Source organism: Oncorhynchus clarkii, chromosome 32 (assembly GCF_045791955.1).
Source record: "Oncorhynchus clarkii lewisi isolate Uvic-CL-2024 chromosome 32, UVic_Ocla_1.0, whole genome shotgun sequence".
Lineage (NCBI taxonomy): Eukaryota > Metazoa > Chordata > Actinopteri > Salmoniformes > Salmonidae > Oncorhynchus > Oncorhynchus clarkii.
In genome coordinates this window covers 8271229-8294476 of record NC_092178.1, presented here as the reverse complement: position 1 = coordinate 8294476, position 23248 = coordinate 8271229, and the positions used below count along the sequence as shown (strand labels likewise).

Genomic DNA, 23248 nt, shown 5'->3' with positions numbered 1-23248 from the left:
TAGAAAGGTTCAGAACTTTGTGAAACATCACAGTTGAAAAATATTTGGCAAATAGAAGTCAAACCTGGATTGTGTTCAGAGAGAGATGGGAGGGATTGAATGGAGCAGGTTGGGACAAAAAATAACAAGTTAACTAAAGTAAAATATACTGTGCTCGTAAAATATATATAGTATGTATAAGCTGGAAGTACAAACCTAAGGGTAGGGGAAAATAATAAAAGGAAACTATATATTTTATATGTTTACGGCAGGGTAGCCTAGTGGTTAGAGCGTTGGACTAGTAACCAGAAGGTTGCAAGATCGAATCCCCGAGCTGACAAGGTACAAATCTGTCGTTCTGCCCTTGAACAGGCAGTTAACCCACTGTTCCTCGGCCGTCATTGAAAATAAGAATTTGTTCTTAACTGACTTACCTAGTTAAATAAATAAAATATTTACGAAAAAAATATATGGGGGATTAGAAATTTTGCAGATAACTACATTGGATGGAATCTACAATATTCAAGCTGATCCACCCCCTAAAATATGAAACAAATTATAAAAATTATAAATTGGATAATAAAAAGATATACAAAAAATATAAAACAGCTTTACAAGGTAAAACAGTGATTATATTTACACTATTGTCTATTTGGAAGGAAAAGTTATGACAAAAAAGTCTCACAAAAAGGAACTTGTATTTAAGAGTTTTTATTTAAGCATATTGATAGAAGCCATAGATATCAATAAAACAGGTTGACAATTACTTTTGTTTTGTTTTTAAAACTATGGTTGCAATTAACAGATATAATATTGTCATTATAATGGGTTTGTAGTCCAAGATTGTAATATATTACAAAAAAATTGCATCATAACGAGAACATCAGTCATAAATGAAGTTTTACAGCACATAAACAACTATGATCATCATATCCAGTCAACACCATCTACGACAGGGATTATAAACTAGATTTGAACCGCGGAATGATTTAAAAAATAATTATTATTGAGCGGATGGATGGTCAAGGTGCCGGAAACGTAATTACAAATCATTTGAAGCTTAATCTGTGTTTTGGAAACTGGTTTTCTCTTCAACAGTGTTAATAAATGTGTTTATTACGACCAGAGAGTTTGTTATTATCATGTAGACAGTTGGATTTAAAAAAAAGTTTTTAAAAAAAGGTTCACTATCAGAACCTGATCTCACCTGAGCAATATAAGGACCATGGGGTGGTTTTCCTGGACACAGATTAAGACTAGTCCTGGACTAAAATGCAAGCTCAATGCAGAATCGCCATCGAGGCTCAATCTGTGTTCAGGAAACCTCTCCTATAACTTGAATGGAGTGTGGCACTCTAAACTGTTTTACATACCAGAAAGGTGCAGGAAATGTACAGGTTACCAAAATCATTTATCTCCATACAAAACCCAGAGATGAATTTACAAAAACAACAGTTTTATTTTTTTCCCATATCGGTGTCCGTCCACCATTTGATATATAATAGTTCATCAACAATGATATAACAACAATTATGTATTATGTGTTTGGAAATACAATGAATGTTAGTGTAGTAAATATCACAAGTAGAATTAAACAGAATATCTTTATATTAAACTACACTCTCCAGCCCCATTTTACTCCAATACTCACCTTCATTTGAATAGAAATACTACCTCCTTGTCTCAGGGTAAATGAGACAGGAGGTTAGCTGGAGGCCTTGAGCTCAGGTAGGGAGTGTCAGGTTACATATCCCAGACCCATCCCTTTGCCCTGATGCCACTCCCCTGACCCTGGCAACAGTGAGCTAGCTGGGCATCCATCCCGGGCTGGTGTTTCAGGTTGGAGGGGATCCATCCCGGGCTGGTGTTTCAGGTTGGAGGGGATCCATCCCGGGCTGGTGTTTCAGGTTGGAGGGGATCCATCCCGGGCTGGTGTTTCAGGTTGGAGGGGATCCATCCCGGGCTGGTGTTTCAGGTTGGAGGGGATCCATCCCGGGCTGGTGTTTCAGGTTGGAGGGGATCCATCCCGGGCTGGTGTTTCAGGTTGGAGGGGATCCATCCCGGGCTGGTGTGTCAGGTTGGAGGGGATCCATCCCGGGCTGGTGTGTCAGGTTGGAGGGGATCCATCCCGGGCTGGTGTTTCAGGTTGGAGGGGATAAATCCCGGGCTGGTGTTTCAGGTTGGAGGGGATCCATCCCGGGCTGGTGTTTCAGGTTGGAGGGGATCCATCCCGGGCTGGTGTTTCAGGTTGGAGGGGATCCATCCCGGGCTGGTGTTTCAGGTTGGAGGGGATCCATCCCAGGCTAGTGTTTCAGGTTGGAGGGGATCCATCCCGGGCTGGTGTGTCAGGTTGGAGGGGATCCATCCCGGGCTGGTGTGTCAGGTTGGAGGGGATCCATCCCGGGCTGGTGTTTCAGGTTGGAGGGGATCCATCCCAGGCTAGTGTTTCAGGTTGGAGGGGATCCATCCCAGGCTAGTGTTTCATGTTGGAGGGGATCCATCCCGGGCTGGTGTTTCATGTTGGAGGGGATCCATCCCGGGCTGGTGTGTCAGGTTGGAGGGGATCCATCCCGGGCTGATGTTTCAGGTTGGAGGGGATCCATCCCGGGCTGGTGTTTCAGGTTGGAGGGGATCCATCCCGGGCTAGTGTTTCAGGTTGGAGGGGATCCATCCCGGGCTGGTGTTTCAGGTTGGAGGGGATCCATCCCGGGCTGATGTTTCAGGTTGGAGGGGATCCATCCCGGGCTGGTGTTTCAGGTTGGAGGGGATCCATCCCGGGCTGATGTTTCAGGTTGGGTGGGGGAATGAAATAAATAAAGATGTGAAAGAGAGGAGGGTTGTCTGTCTCTCTTCTCATTTGGTGGCTTGCCAGATGATGATGCCTAGTATGGTCAGTACTATGGACATGACCATAGCCAGAATGCACATCTTCTTACGGGACTTTTGCTAAGGGGAGAAACAGAGCAAAGGGATGGTAGGTTGGTGACAGTCGATGTGCAGAAAACATCATGGCACCGATTCATTTCATGGTACCTGTTACTTACTGGTGACGAAACGCTCGATTCGACGGCTCAACGCTATGCGGGCCGATCTTTTTTTTTTTCCAAAGCAGCAAACCGACAGCATGCTAGGTCGTGCTCAGTGGTGTAGCGGAGGGTATTACGTTGTATATTTTCAGTGGGCTTTGTGTACACTCACTCCTCAATCCCCACTGACGTGTATCAAAGTAGTGGCGAAACAATCATGAACAACGTAGCCTACACAAATGCAAGTCAGTCAAATATTTGGCAATATATATATATGGGTGTGAAAAGTGCGAGTGTGAAAACATAGAAGAAATCTATATTATTCTGCACCCAGGGTAGATAATGTGGCCCGGCGCTTGTTGAACCCGGCGAAAGTCGGCTCAAAGGTTTCAGCAACCGACCGGAAGAGTTTAAGGGACAGGTTATGAGGTTTAGGCCCCGACTTGAACAGGTAGCCACCATTCCCACTGTAGATTAAATAGGCTGGGTTTCTGTACAGCACTTTGAGATATCAGCTGATATACGAAGGGCTATATAAATCAAATTTGATTTGTCTCATCGCGCACTAGCGACTCCTGTGGCAGGCCGGGCGCAGTGCACGCTAACCAGGTCGCCAGGTGCACAGTGTTTCCTCCGACACATTGGTGCGGCTTGGTTGGGTTGTGTTTCGGAGGACGCATGGCTCTCGACCTTCGTCTCTCCCGAGCCTGTACGGGAGTTGTAGCGATGAGACAAGACAGTAACTACTAACAATTGGATACCACAAAATTGGAGGAGAAAAAGGGGGTCTTTTTTTGTTGTTGAAAAAATAAAGAAGAAAGGTTATACAAGAACAGTAATATTAGCATAGAAATGTAGCCTAGGCCTTGTTTTGTTACCCATAACTCTCCTCCAGCAAAGCGCTTGTTGCTGATCTCAGCAGCGAGTAGCATCCAAGCCTTTAGCTGAGGTGAAGTGCAGGAACTATCCCGTTCTCATGTAACGCTGTGCCACCAGAGACTCTGGATTCGAGCCCAGGCTCTGTCGGTAAGCTTGTCCTATTCTGAACTCTGTGCTTATCGGGTCCCTTAGCCTAACGTATCAGCCATAAGGCTATTGTTTCATTCTAGATATCATGGTCATTGCCATGATTTAGGTCATTCAGAGCACACGCCACCATTTCTCCGAATTTTTTACGCCCCTTTCCTACACCGGGAAGGCCATTTTGAAAATTAGAGTATAGCCACTTCTCCATGGCATCAACAGCCAATCAAGCACGGGCTGGAAGCTATAACGATCCTCGATTGGTCAGTTGCACCATTATATATCGTGCTGTGATATCGCCTGTAATTTGCATAATGTTCAGCTTTTATCAACTTAATGTTCTGTTCACACTTTGTTCAAACTCAGTTCGCCGTGAGACGCTTTCCTTCTATTGAAATGTAATGGGTTCCCTCATTTTGTTGGCAGTCATCGCTAGCTAGCTAGCAGCGGACACACACTTACTCTGCCGCAGTGATATTCAGCCTTACCTGGTAGTAGGAGGCTCTCTGGAGCTGTTCTGTCCCCCGGTCTACGTGGACCTCCGCACTCTCCACGTTGGCCTCTATGCTGTCTGTGGTGTAAACACAGAGGGTCAGACATACTGGCTCAGCTTGTTACCTCCTTAAGGTACGGCATATTTATTTTTTTACACATATGTATCGTGCCTTCAGAACGTAGTCACACTCCTTGACTTTTTCCACATTTTGTTGTGTTAGAGCCTGAATTTAAAATGGATTTAATTGAGATTGTGTGTCACGGACCTACACACAATACCTCATCATGTGAAAGTGGTATTATGTTTTTTGACATTTTTTACAAATGTCTTCAGTCAACAAGTATTCAACTCCTTTGTTATGGCAAGCCTAAATAAGTTCAGGAGTAAAAAATTGCTTAACAAGTCACACAAGTTGCATGGACTCACTCTGTGTGCAATAATAGTGCTTAACATGATTTATGAATGACTACATCATCTCTGTAAGGTCCCTCAGTCGAGAAGTAAATTTCAAACACAGATTCAACCACAAACACCAGGGAGGCTTGCCAATGCCACGCCAAGAAGGGCACCTATTGGTAGATGGGTACAAATAAATTAAAAAGTAGACATTGGATATCCCTTTGAACATGGTGAAGTTATTAATTAGACTTTAGATGGTGTATCGATACACCCAGTCACTACAGACATATAGGCGTCCTTCATAACTCAGTTGCCGGAGAGGAAGGAAACCACTCAGCGAATTCACCATGAGGCCAATGGTGACTTTAAAACAGTTTAATGGCTGTGATAGGCGAAAACTCTGGATGGATCAACAATACTGTAGTTACTCCACAATACTAACCTAATTGACAAGAGTGAAAAGAAGGAAGCCTGTACAGAACACAAATATTCCAAAACACACATCCTGTTTGCAACAAGGCACTAAAGTAATATCGCAAAGAATGTGGCAAACCAATTCACGTTTTGTCCAAAATACAAAGTGTTATGTTTGGGACAAATCCAACACAACACATTACTGAGTACCACTCTTCATATTTTCAAGCACAGTGGTGGCTGCATCATGTTATGGGAATGCTTGTCATCGTTAAGGACTGAGGAATTTATCAGGATAAAAAAAAAAAAAAACAGAGCGGAGCTAAGCACAGACAAAATCCTAGAGGAAAGCCTGGTTCAGTCTGCTTTCCACCAGACACTGGGAGATGAATTCACCTTTCAGCAGCAGGTTGAATAATTCTTTATTTTTAAAGAATAATGGGCAAATGTTTTACCCAGAAAAACAAAATAATACTTATGTATTAATGTAAATTAGATACTTATGTAAATTAGATATTTCTGTATTTCATTTTTAATACATTTTCTACCATTTCTAAAAACATGTTTTAATTTTGCCATTATGGGGTATTGTGTGTAGATGGGTGAGAAAATATTTATATTTAATAATTTTGAATTCAGGCCGCAACAACAAAATGTGGAATAAGTCAAGGGGTATGAATATTATAATACAGATGTTTTGGGGTCAGTTATTATTTTTTTTAGAGAGTTCAAATCATGTTTCAGAGGCGTGGTTTTTATGAATGAAGTAACTGATTGGGCACTGTACTCCAGTACTACAACAGTGATGGGACTCACCAATCATCTCTCCCTGATCATGGATCATCACTGCTAGATCCTTGAAGATCTGGTTCACATCCAAGATGTCCGACTGAAATGACACAATATAACTCAATAAAAAAGGCAACGCTGAAATAACACATAACTCAATTCCTTGTGCTCCCGAGTGGCGCAGCGGTCTAAGGCACTGCATCTCAGTGCTAGAGGCGTCACTACAGACACCCTGGTTCGAATCCAGGCTGTATTACAACCGGACGTGTTTGGGAGCGCCATAGGGCGGCGCACAATTGGCCCAACGTCGCCCGTGTTAGGGTTTGGCCGGGGAGGCAGTCATTGTAAAATAAGAATTTGTTCTTAACTGACTTGCCTAGTTAAATAAAAAATAAATATGATGAGCAGAGAGAAACAGACTGACCTCCAGCTGTCTGATGTTGGTCTCTCTCTCCTTGATAAGCTCCAAGTCCTCTTCTGTTATGGCCTCCTCTGTTGTCTGTGTGGTTGTCTGACCCCAATCTTCTTGGCTACAAAAAAAGAAAGAGCGAAGAAACACTTGTATGGAGAGAAGGAGATACAAACAATATTTAAGAAACCAGGCACCATATCCTGGAGTAGAGAAGTATCAAAACATCCTCCTCAGAGAGAGAAGCTTGAACCTACTTATCAAAAGACACGAGCTGTTCCTCAGAGGCACCATCTTCAGCCTGACAGAGAGGAACCAGACATTACTTGAAGTTTGATCATAGAAAACCTGCCAATGGTATGATACTCAGCATTCCAGCCATTGTTCTATCTGTATTTTCAAAGCCTTACAGAGAGACGGGAACCAGCTCTGGCTCTGGCCACAGACTCCTTCTCCTTCTGTGCTGCCTGGCGCTGTACGGCCTGGAAGTTGTTGAGGGCAGCGGAGAAATCATTCATCAGCCGGTCCTTCTGGATCTTCTGTTGCCTCTGTGGGTTGAGAAGAAGAAGAAATGGGTCATTCAAACACATTGTCCCTGTCAAGCGGTTGTCACTGTCACCGAGCCCCCCCCCCCCAGGCACCGAGTTCGCCCCCTCCCCCCAGGCACCGAGTTCGCCCCCTCCCCCCAGGCACCGAGTTCGCCCCCTCCCCCCAGGCACCGAGTTCGCCCCCTCCCCCCAGGCACAGAGTTCCCCCCTCCCCCCAGGTACTGAGTTCCCCCCTCCCCCCAGGTACTGAGTTCCCCCCTCCCCCCAGGCACCGAGTTCCCTCCCCTAGGCACAGAGTTCCCACCCTAGGCACAGAGTTCCCCCCTAGATCTTGGGTCAGTTTTGCATTTCCTTCACTAACGGTTAAGGTTAGGACCGGGGAAGAGGGGATGCTAGATCTGTACCTATGGGAAACTTCAACCTGGAGCCATTCAAACACACAAAAGGTTACTCAAGGAACTCCCATTGTCATTGTTGGGATGTCCGTCCCACACACAAACCTGCTCTGAAGGTGCTGAAGATAGTGAGACGGAGCCCAGGTCTTTCAGGTGCTTGTTGGTCTCCTTGGCCAGCTGGTTTGTAAAGTGCTGTATGTGCTGCCTGAGAGAACATGAACAGTAAAGGGAGATACTAAACTCTCAGGGAGAAACATAGAACACACACACACACACACACTGTTCTGTATACAGCACACAACAAGTTAGTCAGTGTATGTACTGTAAGTAAATTACCAGTCAAAAGTTTGCACTCACCTACTCAGTCAAGGGTTTTTCTTTATTTTACTATTATAGTGAAGACAACAAATACGAAATAACACATATGGAATTATGTAGTAACCAAAAAAAAGAAACAAATCAAAATATATTTTAGATTCTTCAAAGTAGCCACCCTTTGCCTTGATGACAGCTTTGCACACACTTGGCATTCTCTCAACCAGCATCACCTGGAATGCTTTTTTTTGTTCAACAGTCGTGAAGGAGCTCCCACATATGCTGAGCACTTGTTGGCTGCTTTTCCTTCACTCTGTGGTCCAACTCATCCCAAACCATCTCAATTGGGTTGAGGCCAGGTGATTGTGGACGCCAGGTCAACTGATGCAGCACTCCATCATTCTCATTCTTGGTCAAATAGCCCTTACACAGCCTGGAGGTGTGTTTGGGGTTATTGTCCTGCAGATTGTCTTTGAATTTATTTGGGCTACAAGTTCTGAGGCTGGTAACTCCTCTGGTATCCTCTGCAGTAGAGGTAACTCTGGGTCTTCCTTTCCTGTGGCGGTCCTCATGAGAGCCAGTTTCATCATAGCCCTTGATGATTTTTGCAACTGCAAAGCTGTCATCAAGGCAAAAGGGTGGCTACTTTTAATCATCTCAAACGTAACATATTTTGATTTGTTTAACACTTTTTTGGTTACTACATGATTCCATATGTGCTATTTCATAGTTTTGATGTCTTCACTATTATTCTACAATGTAGAAAATAGTAAAAATAAAGAAAAAAACCTGGAATGAGTAGGTGTGTCCAAACTTGACTAGTACTGTATGTACATTAATACGTTTATCAGCGTATGTACAAGCAAAACATTTTGAGAATACTTACAGACGGTCCTGCAGTTCGCTTGTGTCTTGCCTCGTCCCCAGCTGAGTCACCATGCTCTTTATCTGAGCAGCTGGGAAGAGAGAAGACGTACATTCTCTAAACTGTAGGCCAGGGCTGCCTAACCCTCTTCCTGGTGATCTATAGTCTTGTGGGTTTTCAGTCCAACCCTCTTCCTGGTGATCTATAGTCTTGTAGGTTTTCAGTCCAACCCTCTTCCTGGTGATCTATAGTCTTGTAGGTTTTCAGTCCAACCCTCTTCCTGGTGATCTATAGTCTTGTGGGTTTTCAGTCCAACCCTCTTCCTGGTGTTCTATCGTCTTGTGGGTTTTCAGTCCAACCCTCTTCCTGGTGATCTATAGTCTTGTGGGTTTTCAGTCCAACCATAATTTAACACACCTGATTCTACTAATTACCTGCTCAACAAGACCTTAACTAGCTGAATCAGATATGCTAAATTAGGGTTGGACTGAAAACCTACAGGACAGTAGATCTCCAGGAAGAGGGTTGGACTGAACCTACAGGACAGTAGATGTCCAGGAAGAGGGTTAGACTGAAAACCTACAGGACAGTAGATCTCCAGGAAGAGGGTTGGACTGAAAACCTACAGGACAGTAGATCTCCAGGAAAAGGGTTGGACTGAAAATCTACAGGACAGTAGATCTCCAGGAAGAGGGTTGGACTGAACCTACAGGACAGTAGATCTCCAGGAAGAGGGTTGGACTGAACCTACAGGACAGTAGATCTCCAGGAAGAGGGTTGGACTGAACCTACAGGACAGTAGATCTCCAGGAAGAGGGTTGGACTGAACCTACAGGACAGTAGATCTCCAGGAAGAGGGTTGGACTGAACCTACAGGACAGTAGATCTCCAGGAAGAGGGTTGGACTGAAAACCTACAGGACAGTAGATCTCCAGGAAGATTGTTGGACTGAAAACCTACAGGACAGTAGATCTCCAGGAAGAGGGTTGGACTGAAAACCTACAGGACAGTAGATCTCCAGGAAGAGGGTTAGACTGAAAACCTACAGGGACAGTAGATCTCCAGGAAGAGGGTTAAGACTGAAAACCTACAGGGACAGTAGATCTCCAGGAAGAGGGTCGGGCAGCCCTGATGTAGGCTATAGGATACATCATGTATAGATCATTAAAGTACTGACTGAATTATCTTCATCAACTCTTCTCTTTCTGCAGCAATTACTTACTGTTCTGTGTGATCTTCTGGATGTTTGAGCTGCATGTCTGGATGAGGCTATTGGAGTCCCGTGGCTGGGTGCGATAGCTGTCTGCTTTACTGTAAGACATTGCTGCCAGTGTGGCGTCCTCTTAGGTCTCACGGTGAAGACTGTTGGGTGGTTGCGTGGCAGGTGTATTGGGAAAACTCTGGGAGAGGAGAAAGTCGTTTAAAAGTTTTGTTATCAAGACAGAGATATACAGAGGGTGCAATTTGGGACACGACCCAAAAAAATCCTATCCAGCTGTTAATAATGGAGAATAGAGCATGATGTCCACTATATAGTGTATTCGGAAAGTATTCAGACCCCTTCCCCAACTTTGTTACTTTACAGCCTTATTCTAAAATGGATGAAATAACTTATTTTCCTCATCAATTTACACACAATACCCCATAATGACAAAGCAAAAAAAACGTCATTTTTTAAATTTATTTTTAGTTTTACATATATATATATATAAAAAAGAAAAGAAATGCATTTACACAAGTATTCAGACCCTTTCATATGAGACTCGAAATTGAGCTCAGGTGCATCCTGTTTCCATTGATAATCCTTGAGATGTTTCTACAACTTGATCGGAGTCCAACTGTGGTAAATTCAATTGATTGGACATGATTTGGAAAGGCACACAACCTGTCTATATAAAAGGTCCCACAGTTGACAGTGCATGTCAGAACAAAAACCAAGACATGAGGTCGAAGGAATTGTCGGTTGAGCTCCGTAACAGGATTGTGTCGAGGCACAGATCTGTGGAAGGGTGCCAAAACATTTCTGCAGCATTGAAGTTCTCCAAGAACACAGTGGCCTCCATCATACTTAAATGGAAGAAGTTTGGAACCACCAAGACTCTTCCTAGTGCTGGCCGCCCGGCTAAACTGAGCAGTCGGGGGAGAAGGGCCTTGGTCAGGGAGTTGACCAATAACTCGATGGTCACTCTGACAGAGCCCCAGAGTTCCTCTGTGGAGATGGGAGAACCTTCCAGAAGGACAACCATCTCTGCAGCACTCCACCAATCAGGCCTTTATGGTAGAGTGTCCAGACAGAAGCCACTCCTCAGTAAAAGGCACATGAGAGCGCGCTTGGAGTTTGCCAAAAGGCACCTAAAGGACTCTGACAATGAGAAACAAGATTCTCTGGTCTGATGAAACCAAGATTGAACTCTTTGTCCTGAATGACAAGCGTCACATCTGGAGGAAACCTGGCACCATCCCTACGGTGAAGAAGTTTTGTTGTGTCAGGAATTGACGGAAAGATGAACGGAGCAATGTACAATGAAATCCTTGATGAAAACCTGCTGCTTAGCCCCCAGGGCCTCAGACTGGGGCGAAGGTTCACCTTCCAACAGGACAATGACCCTAAGCACACAGCCAAGACAACGCAGGAGAGTCTCTGAATGTCCTTGAGTGGCCCAGCCAGAAGTCAGACTTGAACCTAATCGAACATATTTGAAGAGACCTGAAAAAGCCATGTAGTGACGCTCCCCATCCAACCAGCCAGAGCTTGAGAGGATCTTCAGAGAAAACCCCCACAAATACAGGTGTGACAAACTGGTAGCGTCATACCCAAGACGACTCGAGGCTGTAATCACTGCCAAAGGTGCTTCAACAAAGTACTGAGTAAAGTGTTTTAATACTTATGTCAATGTGATAGTTTTTTTTTTTTTTACAAAATTAGCAAAACATTTTTTTTAAACAATTTTTGCTTTGTCATTATCAAAATGTGGAAAAAGGAATACTTTCCAAATGCACTATATATACACAAAGGTATATGGACACCCCTTCAAATTAGTGGATTTGGCTATTTCAGCAACACCCTTTGCTGACAGATGTATAAAATCGAGCACACCGCCATGCAATCTCCATAAACAAACATTGGCTGTAGAATGGCCTTACTGTAGAGCTCAGTGATTTTCAACATGGCACCGTCCAACAAGTCAGTTCGTCAAATTTCTGCCCTGCTATAGCTGCCCCGGTCAACTGTAAGTTGGAGCAACAACAGCTTAGCTGCGAAGTGGTAGGCCACTCAAGCTCACACAACAGGACCGCTGAGTGCTGAAGCATGTACAAACCGTCTGTCTTCGGTTGCAACACTTACTACCGAGTTCCAAACTGACTCTGGAAGCAGAGTCAGCCCACATAGGGAGCTTCATGAAATTAGTTTCAATAGCCGAGCATCTGCACACAGACCAAAGTTCACCAAGCATCGGCTGGAGTGGTGTAAAGCTCGCCGCCATTGGACTCTGGAGCAGTGGAAAGGCGTTCTCTGGAGTGATGAATCACGCTTCACTATCTGGCAGTCCGAAGGACAAATCTGGGTTTGGCGGATGCCAGGAGAACGCTACCTGCACCAATGCATAGTACCAACTGTAAAGTTTGGTGGAGGGATAATGGTCTGGAGCTGTTTTTCATGGTTCGGGCTAGGCTCCTTAGTTCATGTGAAAGGAAATCTACAGCAAACAATGACATTCTAGATGATTCTGGGCTTCCAACTTTGTGGCAACAGTTTGGGGAAGTCCCTTTCATGTTTTAGCATGACAGTGCCCCCTTGCATAGAAATTGTTACAGATCGGTATGGAAGAATTTTACTGGACTGCACAGAGCCCTGACCTCAAGACCATCAGGACATATTGGAACGCCAACTGCGAGCCAGGTCTAATCGCCCATCAGTACCCGACCTCTCTAATGCTCGTGGCTGAATGGAAGCAAGTCCCTGCAGCAATGTTCCAACATCCAGTGGAAAGCCTTCCCTGAAAAGTGGAGTCTGTTATAGCAGCAAAGAGGAGACCAACTCCATATTAATGCCCATGTTTTTTAAATGAGATGTTCGACAAGCAGGTGTCCACACACTTTTGTCCAAGTAGTGTAAGAACTATTATCAAACGTATCAGTCAGGTTTGTCCTAAGATAGGCCTATTACAAAGTGTCACAAGTTACATATTAACAGCTAAATGCCTAGTCATAACTGGAGAGAAGTGCTGTCACAAATGTATGTAAAAGGGGCTTTATAAATATATTTTATTTTAGTGTTAAGTATGATTTAAAAGGTAATGACTCCACACACTTATTTCACGATCCATCCGGAGCAGCTCAAATACACATAGTAGCAAACACTATCTAGCCATTTAGGACAATCGATTTTCTCTTCCACAAGCTTTGACAGGAGAGTTCCAGGGAACAAAGTGGTCACACAGTAGCAAATCAGACAGTGTATTGAGTGACACACTATTTTGAAATAGCAGTTTCTCACTCGCAAAACATCAGACTGCCACATAACTACCTAGCCAGATATTGAGTAGGTAAGCTATTAAATAGACCACAAGCGAGATTTAGCCCTTGTTGCAGTCGGGTTTTTCTTCCGAATTTAACTAGTTATGTTATGGCTGCTAGCTAGTTGGCTTGCTAGATGATTTACAGCTAAAGTTATGTAGCTTGCTTGCAAGCTAACTGGCTTTCCACAAAACGGCTGTTTAATACAAAGTTAATGAATGTTTCCAAATTGTATAATTTAATTGGGAGTTGTATTGCTTACACAGGCCTGCTCTGATGACGTTGAAAATAGCCGCGCTAGCTAGCTAGCTTCAATGCTAATCGTTAGCACAAAGACGTCAGATGCGTTACTCGGCTCCCAGCAAATTGTAGACGCTGGTCAACAAAATGTGACTTTTTTTTATTTCAAACAGCGAGTTAAACATTAACGCAGGTTTAAACTGAAAAAAATAACCCAATCTTACTTGTTTAGTAGGCTGTTGCACATAAAACATCCGCTATGCTTTCACTTTGTTCCTCCGTCAAGAAGCTAGCCTCCCAAAACTGTCAAATGACGTCATTGCGTACATTAAAAAAACAACCTTTGGGTGGCGCCAACAGTAATAAATAAGAGTAATTGAAATAAAATAAAAACATTAACGTACATATTGTTAAAAACAATTGACGCGTTTTACAACTTTCAATCGGGGGCAGAAGACGATTCCCTACAAAATGGTATTCAGAAACTAAACAAACTCAGAGTAGGCTTAGTCATGCATTATATGATCTCAAATCCTGTCCAGCGTGGGATTCATTCAATGGGCATCCCGTCCCTCCCTTTCAGTCACTGGGAAACCTTGTGACTCGTGGTTTTCTGCTGATCAGCGCTCTCACTTTGCTCAACAGAGACTGGGGCACATTTAGCAGTACACAACGTTAGAGAACACGCAGATAGAAAAATAAAACAACCATGCCTGACATGTAGAATAAGGAATCATGTCCACTCTATTCATGCCATTTCTATCCGCAGCGTTCCATAACGTTGTACCTGGCTAAACTCTCCCCAGTCTATGAGACTTTAAATGTTTAATTTATTTGACCTTTATTTAACTAGGCAAGTCAGTTAAGAACAAATTCTTATTTTCAATGACGGCCTTGGAACAGTGGGTTAACTGCCAGTTCAGGGGCAAAACGACAGATTTGTACCTTGTCAGCTCGGGGATTTGAACATGAAACCTTTCGGTTACTGCTGCCCCAGGGTAGCCTAGCGGCTACTCCTCCTGTAATTTTGGTTGGGTCATTTTATAAGACATCTCTACCTGGCAACATGATACATACACGTTTACTCCATCTTTACAAACGCATATGGAAACAGACAGAAGGCAGTTTAACATAGCAGATTACACAATCACTCAATTGAGAAAAATGATGTCCCAAATGGCACTCTATTCCTTATATAGTGCAATACTTTTGACCTAAGCACTTTTAGGCCCTAGCTAAAAGTAGTGCTGCACTAAATAGAATTTGGAATACATTCTTCTGTGCAGTTTAGCGAAGCATAACAAATGGAAACAGGAAGCTTATTCTTAGGCACAGCATGACTTTTAATAAAGATACACAAAATAAAACACTTGTCAATTAAAAAAAAAAAAAAAAAGTATTGTAAAGCAAATGGCAGTTATGGCCAAGGACTGGGGATATGTCTTTAACCTTTCCATGATCAAACATTTACAGAATATAATATGAAAGACCAAAGAACATGGCAAAAGAGGATATTGCCATTCCATTGTACGCCTCAACAGTAGACAGGTTCTGGAAGGCTACTTGTGGTTCCAAATGCTTGTTCCGAGGATTCCAAGGGTTGCCAGTGGCACTGGATAAGGGCATCATACAGTTCCTCACTGTGTTCCATAAACTTCCTGTTGGCTTCCAACACATCCAGCTCTGGGTTAGGATCTACAATGGAGGAAAAGGCTGGCTGTGATTATTTGTTGACTGATGTCAACAACCCCAGTCTCCTGCTCGTGAAACGAACGCCTTAACCATTAGACCAAGAGGAGCACAAGTCTGACTCCGCTACATTCCATATACACTGGTAAACCCTCGGAACATGCAGGATATTATGTTCATTATGAAACACCTCAATGTCAGCAAGTCAATGTCATCAAGAGACTTTTAGATAATAGGCCACAAAAGTCTGGAGAAAAACAAGTAGGAACAACAAAAAAATAACACCTACCTTCCAGACCATCCTCTTCAACAGCTTCATTTTCCTGAAAATGTTAAATGAATTGGTTAATAAAATAGAGTATATTGAAAACACGAAGGAAATGACAATGCATTCAGGTGTCAATATTGTCTAAGAAGTTGTAGTGACGTTGAGCTACGTAACAAACCAAATCAAATTGTATTGGTCACATACACATATTTTGCAGATGTTATTGCGGGTGTAGCAAAACGCTTGTGCTCCAACAGTGCAGTAATATCTAAAAATTCACAACAATACACAAATCTAAAGTAAAATAATGGAAAATTAATATATATATAAGAACGAGCAATGTCGGAGTGACATTGACTAAAATACAGTAGACTACATATGAAATGAGTAAAGCAGTATGTAAACATTAAAGTGACTAGTGTTTCATTATTAAAGTGAACAGTGATTCCATGTGTACGTACAGTTGAAGTCGGAAGATTACATACACAGTAGCCAAATACATTTAAACTCAGTTTCACAATTTCTGACAATCAATCCTAGTAGAAATTCCTTGTCTTAGGTCAGTTAGAATCACCACTTAACTTAAAATGTGAAATGTCAGAATAATAGGAGAAAATGATTTATTTCAGCTTTTATTTCTTTCATCACACTCCCAGTGGGTCAGAAGTTTACATACACTCAATTAGTATTTGGTAGCATTGCCTTTAAAATTGTTTAACTTGGGTCAAACGTTTAGGGTAGCCTTCCACAAGCTTCCCACAATAAGTTGGGGGAATTTTGGGCCATTCCTCCTGACAGAGCTTGTGTAACCGAGTCAGGTTTGTCGGCCTCCTTGCCCACACACGCTTTTTCAGTTCTGCCCACACATTTTGTATGGGATTGAGGTCAGGGCTTTGTGATGGCCACTCCAGTACCTTGACTTTATTGTCCTTAAGCCATTTTGCCACAACTTCAGAAGTATGCTTGGGGTCATTGTCCATTTGGAAGGCCCATTTGCGTCCAAGCTTTATCTTCCTGACTGATGTCTTGAGATGTTGCTTCAATGTCTCCACGTAATTTTCCAACCACATGATGCTATCTATTTTGTGAAGTGCACCAGTCCTACCTGCAGCAAAGCATCCCCACAACATGATGCTGCCACCCCTGTGCTTCACAGTTGGAATGGTGTTCTTCAGCTTGCAAGCCCCCCCCTTTTTCCTCCAAACACAACGATGGTCATTATTGCCAAACAATTTTATTTTTGTTTCATCAGACCAGAGGACATTTCTCCAAAAAGTACAATCTTTGTCCCCATGTGTAGTTGCAAACTGTAGTCTGGCTTTTTAAAAATGGCGGTTTTGGAGCAGTGGTTTCTTCGTTGCTGAGCGGTCTTTCAGGTTATGTCGATAAAGGACTCGTTTTACTGTGGATATAGATACTTTTGTACCCGTTTCCTCCAGCATCTTCATAAGGTCCTTCACTGTTATTCTGGGATTGATATGCACTTTTCACACCAAAGTACATTCATCTCTAGGACACAGAACGCGTCTCCTTCCTGAGCGGTATGACGGCTGTGTGGTCCCATGGTGTTTATACTTGCGTACTATTGTTTGTAAAGATGAACGTAGTACCTTCAGGTGTTTGGAAATTGCTCCCAAGGATGAACCAGACTTGTGGAGGTCTACAGTCTTTTTTCTGAGGTCTTGGCTGATTTCTTTTGATTTTCCCATGATATCAGGCAAAGAGGCACTGAGTTTGAAGGTAGGCCTTGAAATACATCCACAGGTAAACCTCCAATAGGCTAATTGACGTCATTTGAGTCTAAAGCCATGACATCATTTTCTGTAATTTTCCAAGCTGTTTACAGACAGTCAACATAGTGTATGTAAACTTCTGACCCACTGGAATTGGGATACAGTGAATTATAAGTGAAATAATCTTGTCTGTAAACAATTGTTGGAAATATTACTTGTGTCATGCACAAAGTAGATGTCCTAACTGACTTGCCAAAACTATAGTGGTCTGGTCTGTGCATGCTCTTAGGACGTGGCTAGGGATGTTGTCTGGGCCGGGAGCCTTGCAAGGGTTAACATGTTTAAATATCTTACTCACTTCGGCCACAGAGAACGAGAGCCCACAGTCCTCTGGAGCACGCCACGTCGGTGGCACTGTGTTATCCTCAAAGCGAGAGAAGGTGTTTAGCTAGTCCGGAAGCAAGACGCCAGTGTCCGCGACGTGGCCGGGTTTCCCTTTGTAATCCGTGATCGTCTGTAGACCCATATACGTCTCGTGTCTGAGCCGTTGAATTGCGACTCCACTTTGTTTCTATACTGACGTTTTGCTTGTTTGATTGCCTTACGGAGGGAATAACTACACTGCTTGTATTCAAACATATTCCCAGTCACCTTGCCATGGTTAAATGCAGTGGTTCACGCGAATGCCTCCATCTATCCACGGTTTCTGATTTGGGTGAACCCAGTCAGTGTATATGTCAATGTTCTTCTCAGAGGCTCCCAGGAACATATCCCAGTCCGCGTGATCAAAACAATCGTGAAGCATGGATTCCGATTGGCCAGACCAGCGTTGAACAGACCTTAGCACAGGTACTTCCTGTTTGAGTTTCTGCCTATAGGAAGGGATGAGCAAAATCGAGTCATGATCTGATTTGCCGAAGGGAGAGCAGGGGAGGGCCTTGTAGGCATCCCGGAAGTTGGAGTAGCAGTGGTCAAGTGTTTTAGCAGCGCGAGTACTACAGTCAATGTGTTGATAAATCTTTGGTTGTGTTTTCTTCTAATGTGCTTTGCTAAAATCCCCAGCTACAATAAATGTGGCCTCAGGATATGTGGTTTCCAGTTTGCACAAAGTCCAGTGTAGTTCCATGAGGGCCGCCATGGAATCGGCACAAGGGGGAATATACACGACTGTGACTATAACCAAAGATAATTATCTTGGGAGGTAATACAGTCGGCATTTGAGTAGTTAATCATGAAACATACACCCCTGCCCTCCTTCATCCCGGAGAGTTCTTTATTCCTTTCTGCGCAATGTACCGAGAACCCAGCTGGCTGTATGGACAGGGACAGTATATCCAGAGAGCCATGATTCCGTAAAATTTGTTACAGACCCTGATGTCTCTCTGAAAGGATATCCTCGCCCTGAGCTCATCAACTTGTCCAGAGAGTGAACATTAGCGGTGGATGGTGTGCAGAAGTCCACTCCGAATACCGCTTCTTCGCCAGGTATGTTTTGGAGCAGCCTCTGTAATAAGTTCAATAGCCCCGGGGGTTACGAACAAAGGATTCAATTCCGTAATGTCGTATTCCAGGCCGTAATGCTGGTGAGTTACCCCCGCTCTGATATCAAAAAGTATTTCCAGCTGTATGTACTAACACAAAAAACTTTCTGGGCTAATAATGTAAGAAATGACACACCAAAAAACAAAATACTGCAAAGTTGCTAAGGAGCTAGAAGCAGAGCTGCCATGTCTGTCAGAGTAATCTTGCCATCACCAGTAAAGGTGAAGTTGAGCTACGTAAACATATCACCAGTAAAGGTGACGTTGAGCTACGTAAACATATCACCAGTAAAGGTGACGTTGAGCTACGTAAACATATCACCAGTAAAGGTGACGTTGAGCTATGTAAACATATCACCAGTGAAGGGAAAGCAGGGCAGCAATCTTACCTGTGCAAAATTCTGTGTGTAATCATACTGGTTGTAGTTGTAGCCGCCATAGTTGCCTCCATTCTGGTCGTAGCCCCAAGAGCCCCATCCACCACCATATGACTGTTGATTGTATTGTTGCTGGTTGTGTCTGTAGCCTCCTCCATGTGACCCCCACCCCCTGTTGTCTGATTGATTATGCCTAGTTCTGTGAGTGAGAGAGAATTATTGGTAACCGAGGCATCTGACAGTGATTATTAAAAACCCATATCTTCATGAGTTGAAAACTATTATTTTGGGGAAAGATACTCTCTGCTCAGGTCTTCAAGAGCGCGTTGCAAAATCTGACTAACAAGGGGAATAGTCAAATATTATGTTGGAAATATAGCTACAGTTTTAAAGGCTATAAAAAAGGTGGTTTGGAAACTGAATGGGTTATGCTACAACCCTGGTTTTTCGAATGGCATATACACACCATGTCTGGAGATGGCTTATAACACAGTAACAGTAAGAACTGAAGTAAAACTGACTTGTTAGCAGCTAGGCTCAGTCGTAGGGGCTTGCTCCCAAGCCCCACCGCTCCCTGACACTCCTCCAGGGCCAGCTTTTGAAGCCTCTGGTCTGGGAACTGGACAAACCCACAACCCCTGGAAACAAGAGAAACGTTCAGACAAGTATACAAGTAAATAACTAGCTTCGTCTGTGAATATTTTTTTTGGGGTAGTGGAAGAAGTTAAGACATTTAAAATTGTTAGTGTAGAAGTAGTGACTCTTATAAATAGTCGTGGAAGAGTAACAGTTGATGTTTTGGAAATGGCCGTATAAATTGTATTCACATCCTATTAGATCACATCAACCTTGATATATTGAAACCCTTCTATTAGGGATTATAACATCCTACTGGACTCACTTGGAGTTCCCCGTGCCATCCAGCACCACCTTCCCCCCACGACAGGATGGATAGCGGTTGTAGAAGAACTCGTACAGCATCCCGTCATCCACTTCAGGTGTGAGATCCCCAACAAACAGAGAATAGAGTGGACTGTAGCAAAGAGAAGGGGGGGGGGGGGGGGGGGAGTTGTGTGTTCATTTCCAATGTTTCTATATGGCATCTCATGACATTTAGTTTGACTTTACAATCAAGCTGGTTGATATACCTGCTTTCTCCTTGCTTCCCAAAAGTGGCCCGGTTTAATTTAAATCTTCTGGGCTGTGAAGTACAAAAAGGCTTCCTTAGAAATGCTAATTTACAATTTCATGACAATATGCATTCATTTATACAACAAGCGCTAATGAGGAAAATCGCATAAATATCTTGTTTTGTCTCAGGCTACCAAAAAGCATTATGTATAAACTGATACAATCTAGGTCTGCATTTCCACTGGGGCCCGGGTCAAAAGTAGTGTACTATATTATGGGGATAAATAGGGTGCCATTTGGGATGCAAAATGGAATCCATAACATCCAAGCAGCCTTGTTAAAACGGTATATTTACCGGTGTGGCTCCTGGCAGTGCTTTTCCATTGACTTTACGAAGACACCTCTCAGCTGTGGCTTCATCCGTCAGCTCCACGAAGCAGTAGCCTGCTGCACCCCTACTGAAGAGCAACACAGAGAAGGGATATCAGTCCAATGTTGCATTCAAAGGATGGATTTTTAAACTGTGTATGGTGTGTAGCTATAATACAATGGTGCTAGCCTGGGTACCAGCCTGTTTGTGCCCTCGTGCCACTCCTTGTCATGTCAAAGGCACAAAAGCTCACTAAGCTCAGGACTCTCTCTGCAACCGGGTCGCCCCCAGGTGGTGAGGGTAGGCAACAACACGTACGCCACACAGACCTTCAACATGGGGCCCCACAGGGGTGTGAGCTAAGTCCCCCGGGGCGTTTACTCAAACATCATTATTCATTATTAAGTTTGCCGACAACACAGCAGTGGTAGGCCTGAACACCGACGACGTGACAGCCTATAGGGAGGAAATGGTGGTGGTGCCAGGACAACAACCTCTCCCTCCAGGTCAGCAAGAGAAAAGGTGCTGATCGTGGACTAAAGGAAACTGAGGGCCGAGCACCCTAGGACTTCAACTTGTAGGCAATCACTTTGGGCACTGGTGTCTTGCAGAATAATTTTATAACTGATTTTATTATAAGGCTCCCCTTAATTTTTTTTACTTAACCTTTATTTAACTAGGCAAGTCAGTCTCATTTCCTCTACCCTCACCACCCTCCTCCTCTCTTCCACCCGCATCACCATCCTCCTCTCCACCATACTCCTCCTCTCCTCTACCCTCACCATCCTCCTCCCTCACCATCCTCCTCCCTCACCATCCTCCTCCTCCTCTCCTCTACCCTCACCATCCTCCTCCTCTCCACCATCCTGCTCCTCTCCTCACTTCCACCCTCACCCTCATTCCACCCTCCTGTCCTCTCTTCCACCCTCATTACCTCATTGTGACAGCCTTGGAACAGTGGGTTAACTGCCTTGTTCAAGGGCAGAATGACAGATTTTTACCTTGTCAGCTCAGGGATTCAATCTAGGAACCTTACGGTTACTGGCCCAATGCTCTAACCCAGGTCTGGGCAATTCCAGTCCTCTAGGGCCTGATTGGTGTCACAGTTTTTCCCCAGCCAACACATCTGACTCCAATAATCACCTAAATTTGATTAATCAGGTGTGTTTGCTAGGGATTGGAGAAAGAGTGTGACACCAATCAGACCCTCGAGAACTGGAGTTCCCCACCCCTGCTCTAACCAGAAGGCTACCCGCAGACCCCCCCCCAAAAAAGAGACCCTTGATCACACTCTAAATAAATTAGAAACAATTGTTGCAGCAGCACATGCAGTGGCTGATAGGGAAAACATATCTGCCAATAAAAATTTGTTTAGGTAGTCTTGAACATTTGTGACCCCGTAACGATTTCACCTAAGACATGTTTTGTTTTGTCTCATTTATCAATATGGATATAACCTCTGTGTGATGAAGTTGTACAACGCAAATGGCTATAACAAGCCTACATACAGAGTGGAATTCACTAATACAACAGTCAAAATGCCTATTATAAAAGGTCTACAGACCATGCTCCCAAATACATTTCCCAAAAATAAGAACGCTAATTACTACACAGTACACACTTTTATAGGATTAGGGTTCCCCGAAGGCCATATCTCATTGCTTGTTTACGGATGCCAGACAGAAGACATAGGTAGCTAGCTACCTGTGCTAATTAGCTATCTAGCATGCTCCGACCACCTGTGTGTAAGTGGGGAGTAAGTGTGGTTGTCAACTGGAGGCACACACAGCTTGTGGATATGTGCAAAACTGCTACAGTAAGTATCTTTATTTGAAATAGTTATTTCTGATGTGAAAGATACAGGTTATATCATAATGTTTCGCAAACCGGTTTGAAAGCTATGGTTAACTTTCCCAAATGTTTATAACAACGTTGGACTTGTAGTTCATATGGAGCCAAATGTGGGCGAATATAATCGCCGAAAACCCCTAATGGAGAAAGAGGATAGAGAGCTAGTGTAGTTAACTCGGGTCAAACATCATGGATAAAATACTCACCCGGTCATCTTGTTGCGTATAATCCGTACACTCACCACCAACTCCCCCATAGTGCCGAAGGCTCGGGTTATGAAGTTTTCGTCCATGTAGGGCTCCAACTAACAAACAGACTTCATTATCATAACATGGTAAGGTTAGCTAACGTTAATTTAGCTAAGAGTTAGCTACCACATGTCCCTTGCAAATATTATAGAATGCTACGTTTAGCTAGTAATGTGTCAAAATGTTCCATCTGCAGCAAGTTATCCGATTTAGCACTACACTAAGTTAACGTGGCTAGTTATGTTACTACTAGCTAGCATGCTAGCAAACAACTTAAGTTGAAGCTAGCTACTTAGCTTCAACTAGCTAATTTACCTGCAACCTGAAGCGTTAAAAATATCGACTGAACTGGTTTGAGATACTCACGTTTCCCATCCATAGCGTGCTCATGTTTTAAGACCTGTAGTTATTTAATTGTTTTTACATTTACAGTTGTTAATCCCCGAAATAACACATGCAGCCCCTTGTAAGTGTCGTGTCGGAAGAGGCAACAGGGACGTTTCTGCGCAGGCGCCTTGAAAACAAGTCCAACTGACTGCTCTCTAGCCTGGTCCCAGATCTGTTTGTGCCATCATACCACTCACGCCCAAAATGTTTTTTAAAAATATATAAATTGAACACGAA

The 23248-nt window shown here is 43.5% G+C and overlaps 2 protein-coding genes across 4 annotated transcripts; both read right to left on the bottom strand.

Annotated features, from left to right (window-relative positions):
* Positions 1 to 674: 674 nt before the first annotated feature.
* Positions 675 to 13770, bottom strand: LOC139391693 (syntaxin 12). The gene is made up of 11 exons (XM_071139162.1): positions 13641 to 13770; positions 9881 to 10058; positions 8680 to 8749; positions 7584 to 7683; positions 6946 to 7083; positions 6793 to 6836; positions 6551 to 6656; positions 6154 to 6226; positions 4517 to 4599; positions 2420 to 2925; positions 675 to 2350 (listed from the first exon to the last, which is right to left on the bottom strand). The coding sequence occupies exons 2-10, from the start codon at positions 9978 to 9980 to the stop codon at positions 2833 to 2835; spliced, it is 807 nt and encodes a 268-aa protein (XP_070995263.1). The 5' UTR covers positions 9981 to 10058; positions 13641 to 13770; the 3' UTR covers positions 675 to 2350; positions 2420 to 2832.
* Positions 13771 to 14738: 968 nt separating this feature from the next.
* On the bottom strand, positions 14739 to 23147 carry LOC139391692 (tRNA selenocysteine 1-associated protein 1-like). 3 transcript variants are annotated; one of them, XR_011629599.1, is made up of 9 exons: positions 22991 to 23116; positions 22583 to 22680; positions 20511 to 20613; positions 20173 to 20225; positions 19926 to 20057; positions 19546 to 19662; positions 18173 to 19223; positions 15395 to 16218; positions 14739 to 15111 (listed from the first exon to the last, which is right to left on the bottom strand). XR_011629599.1 is itself a non-coding variant. In XM_071139161.1 (9 exons), the coding sequence occupies exons 1-9, from the start codon at positions 23012 to 23014 to the stop codon at positions 14951 to 14953; spliced, it is 906 nt and encodes a 301-aa protein (XP_070995262.1). In that variant the 5' UTR covers positions 23015 to 23147; the 3' UTR covers positions 14739 to 14950. The 3 variants fall into 3 exon arrangements, 2 of the variants coding, with proteins under 2 accessions (XP_070995262.1, XP_070995261.1); XM_071139161.1 differs by having other exon boundaries at positions 15395 to 15428; positions 19037 to 19223; positions 20511 to 20610; positions 22991 to 23147; XM_071139160.1 differs by having other exon boundaries at positions 15395 to 15428; positions 19037 to 19223; positions 22991 to 23130.
* Between the last annotated feature and the right edge of the window lie 101 nt (positions 23148 to 23248).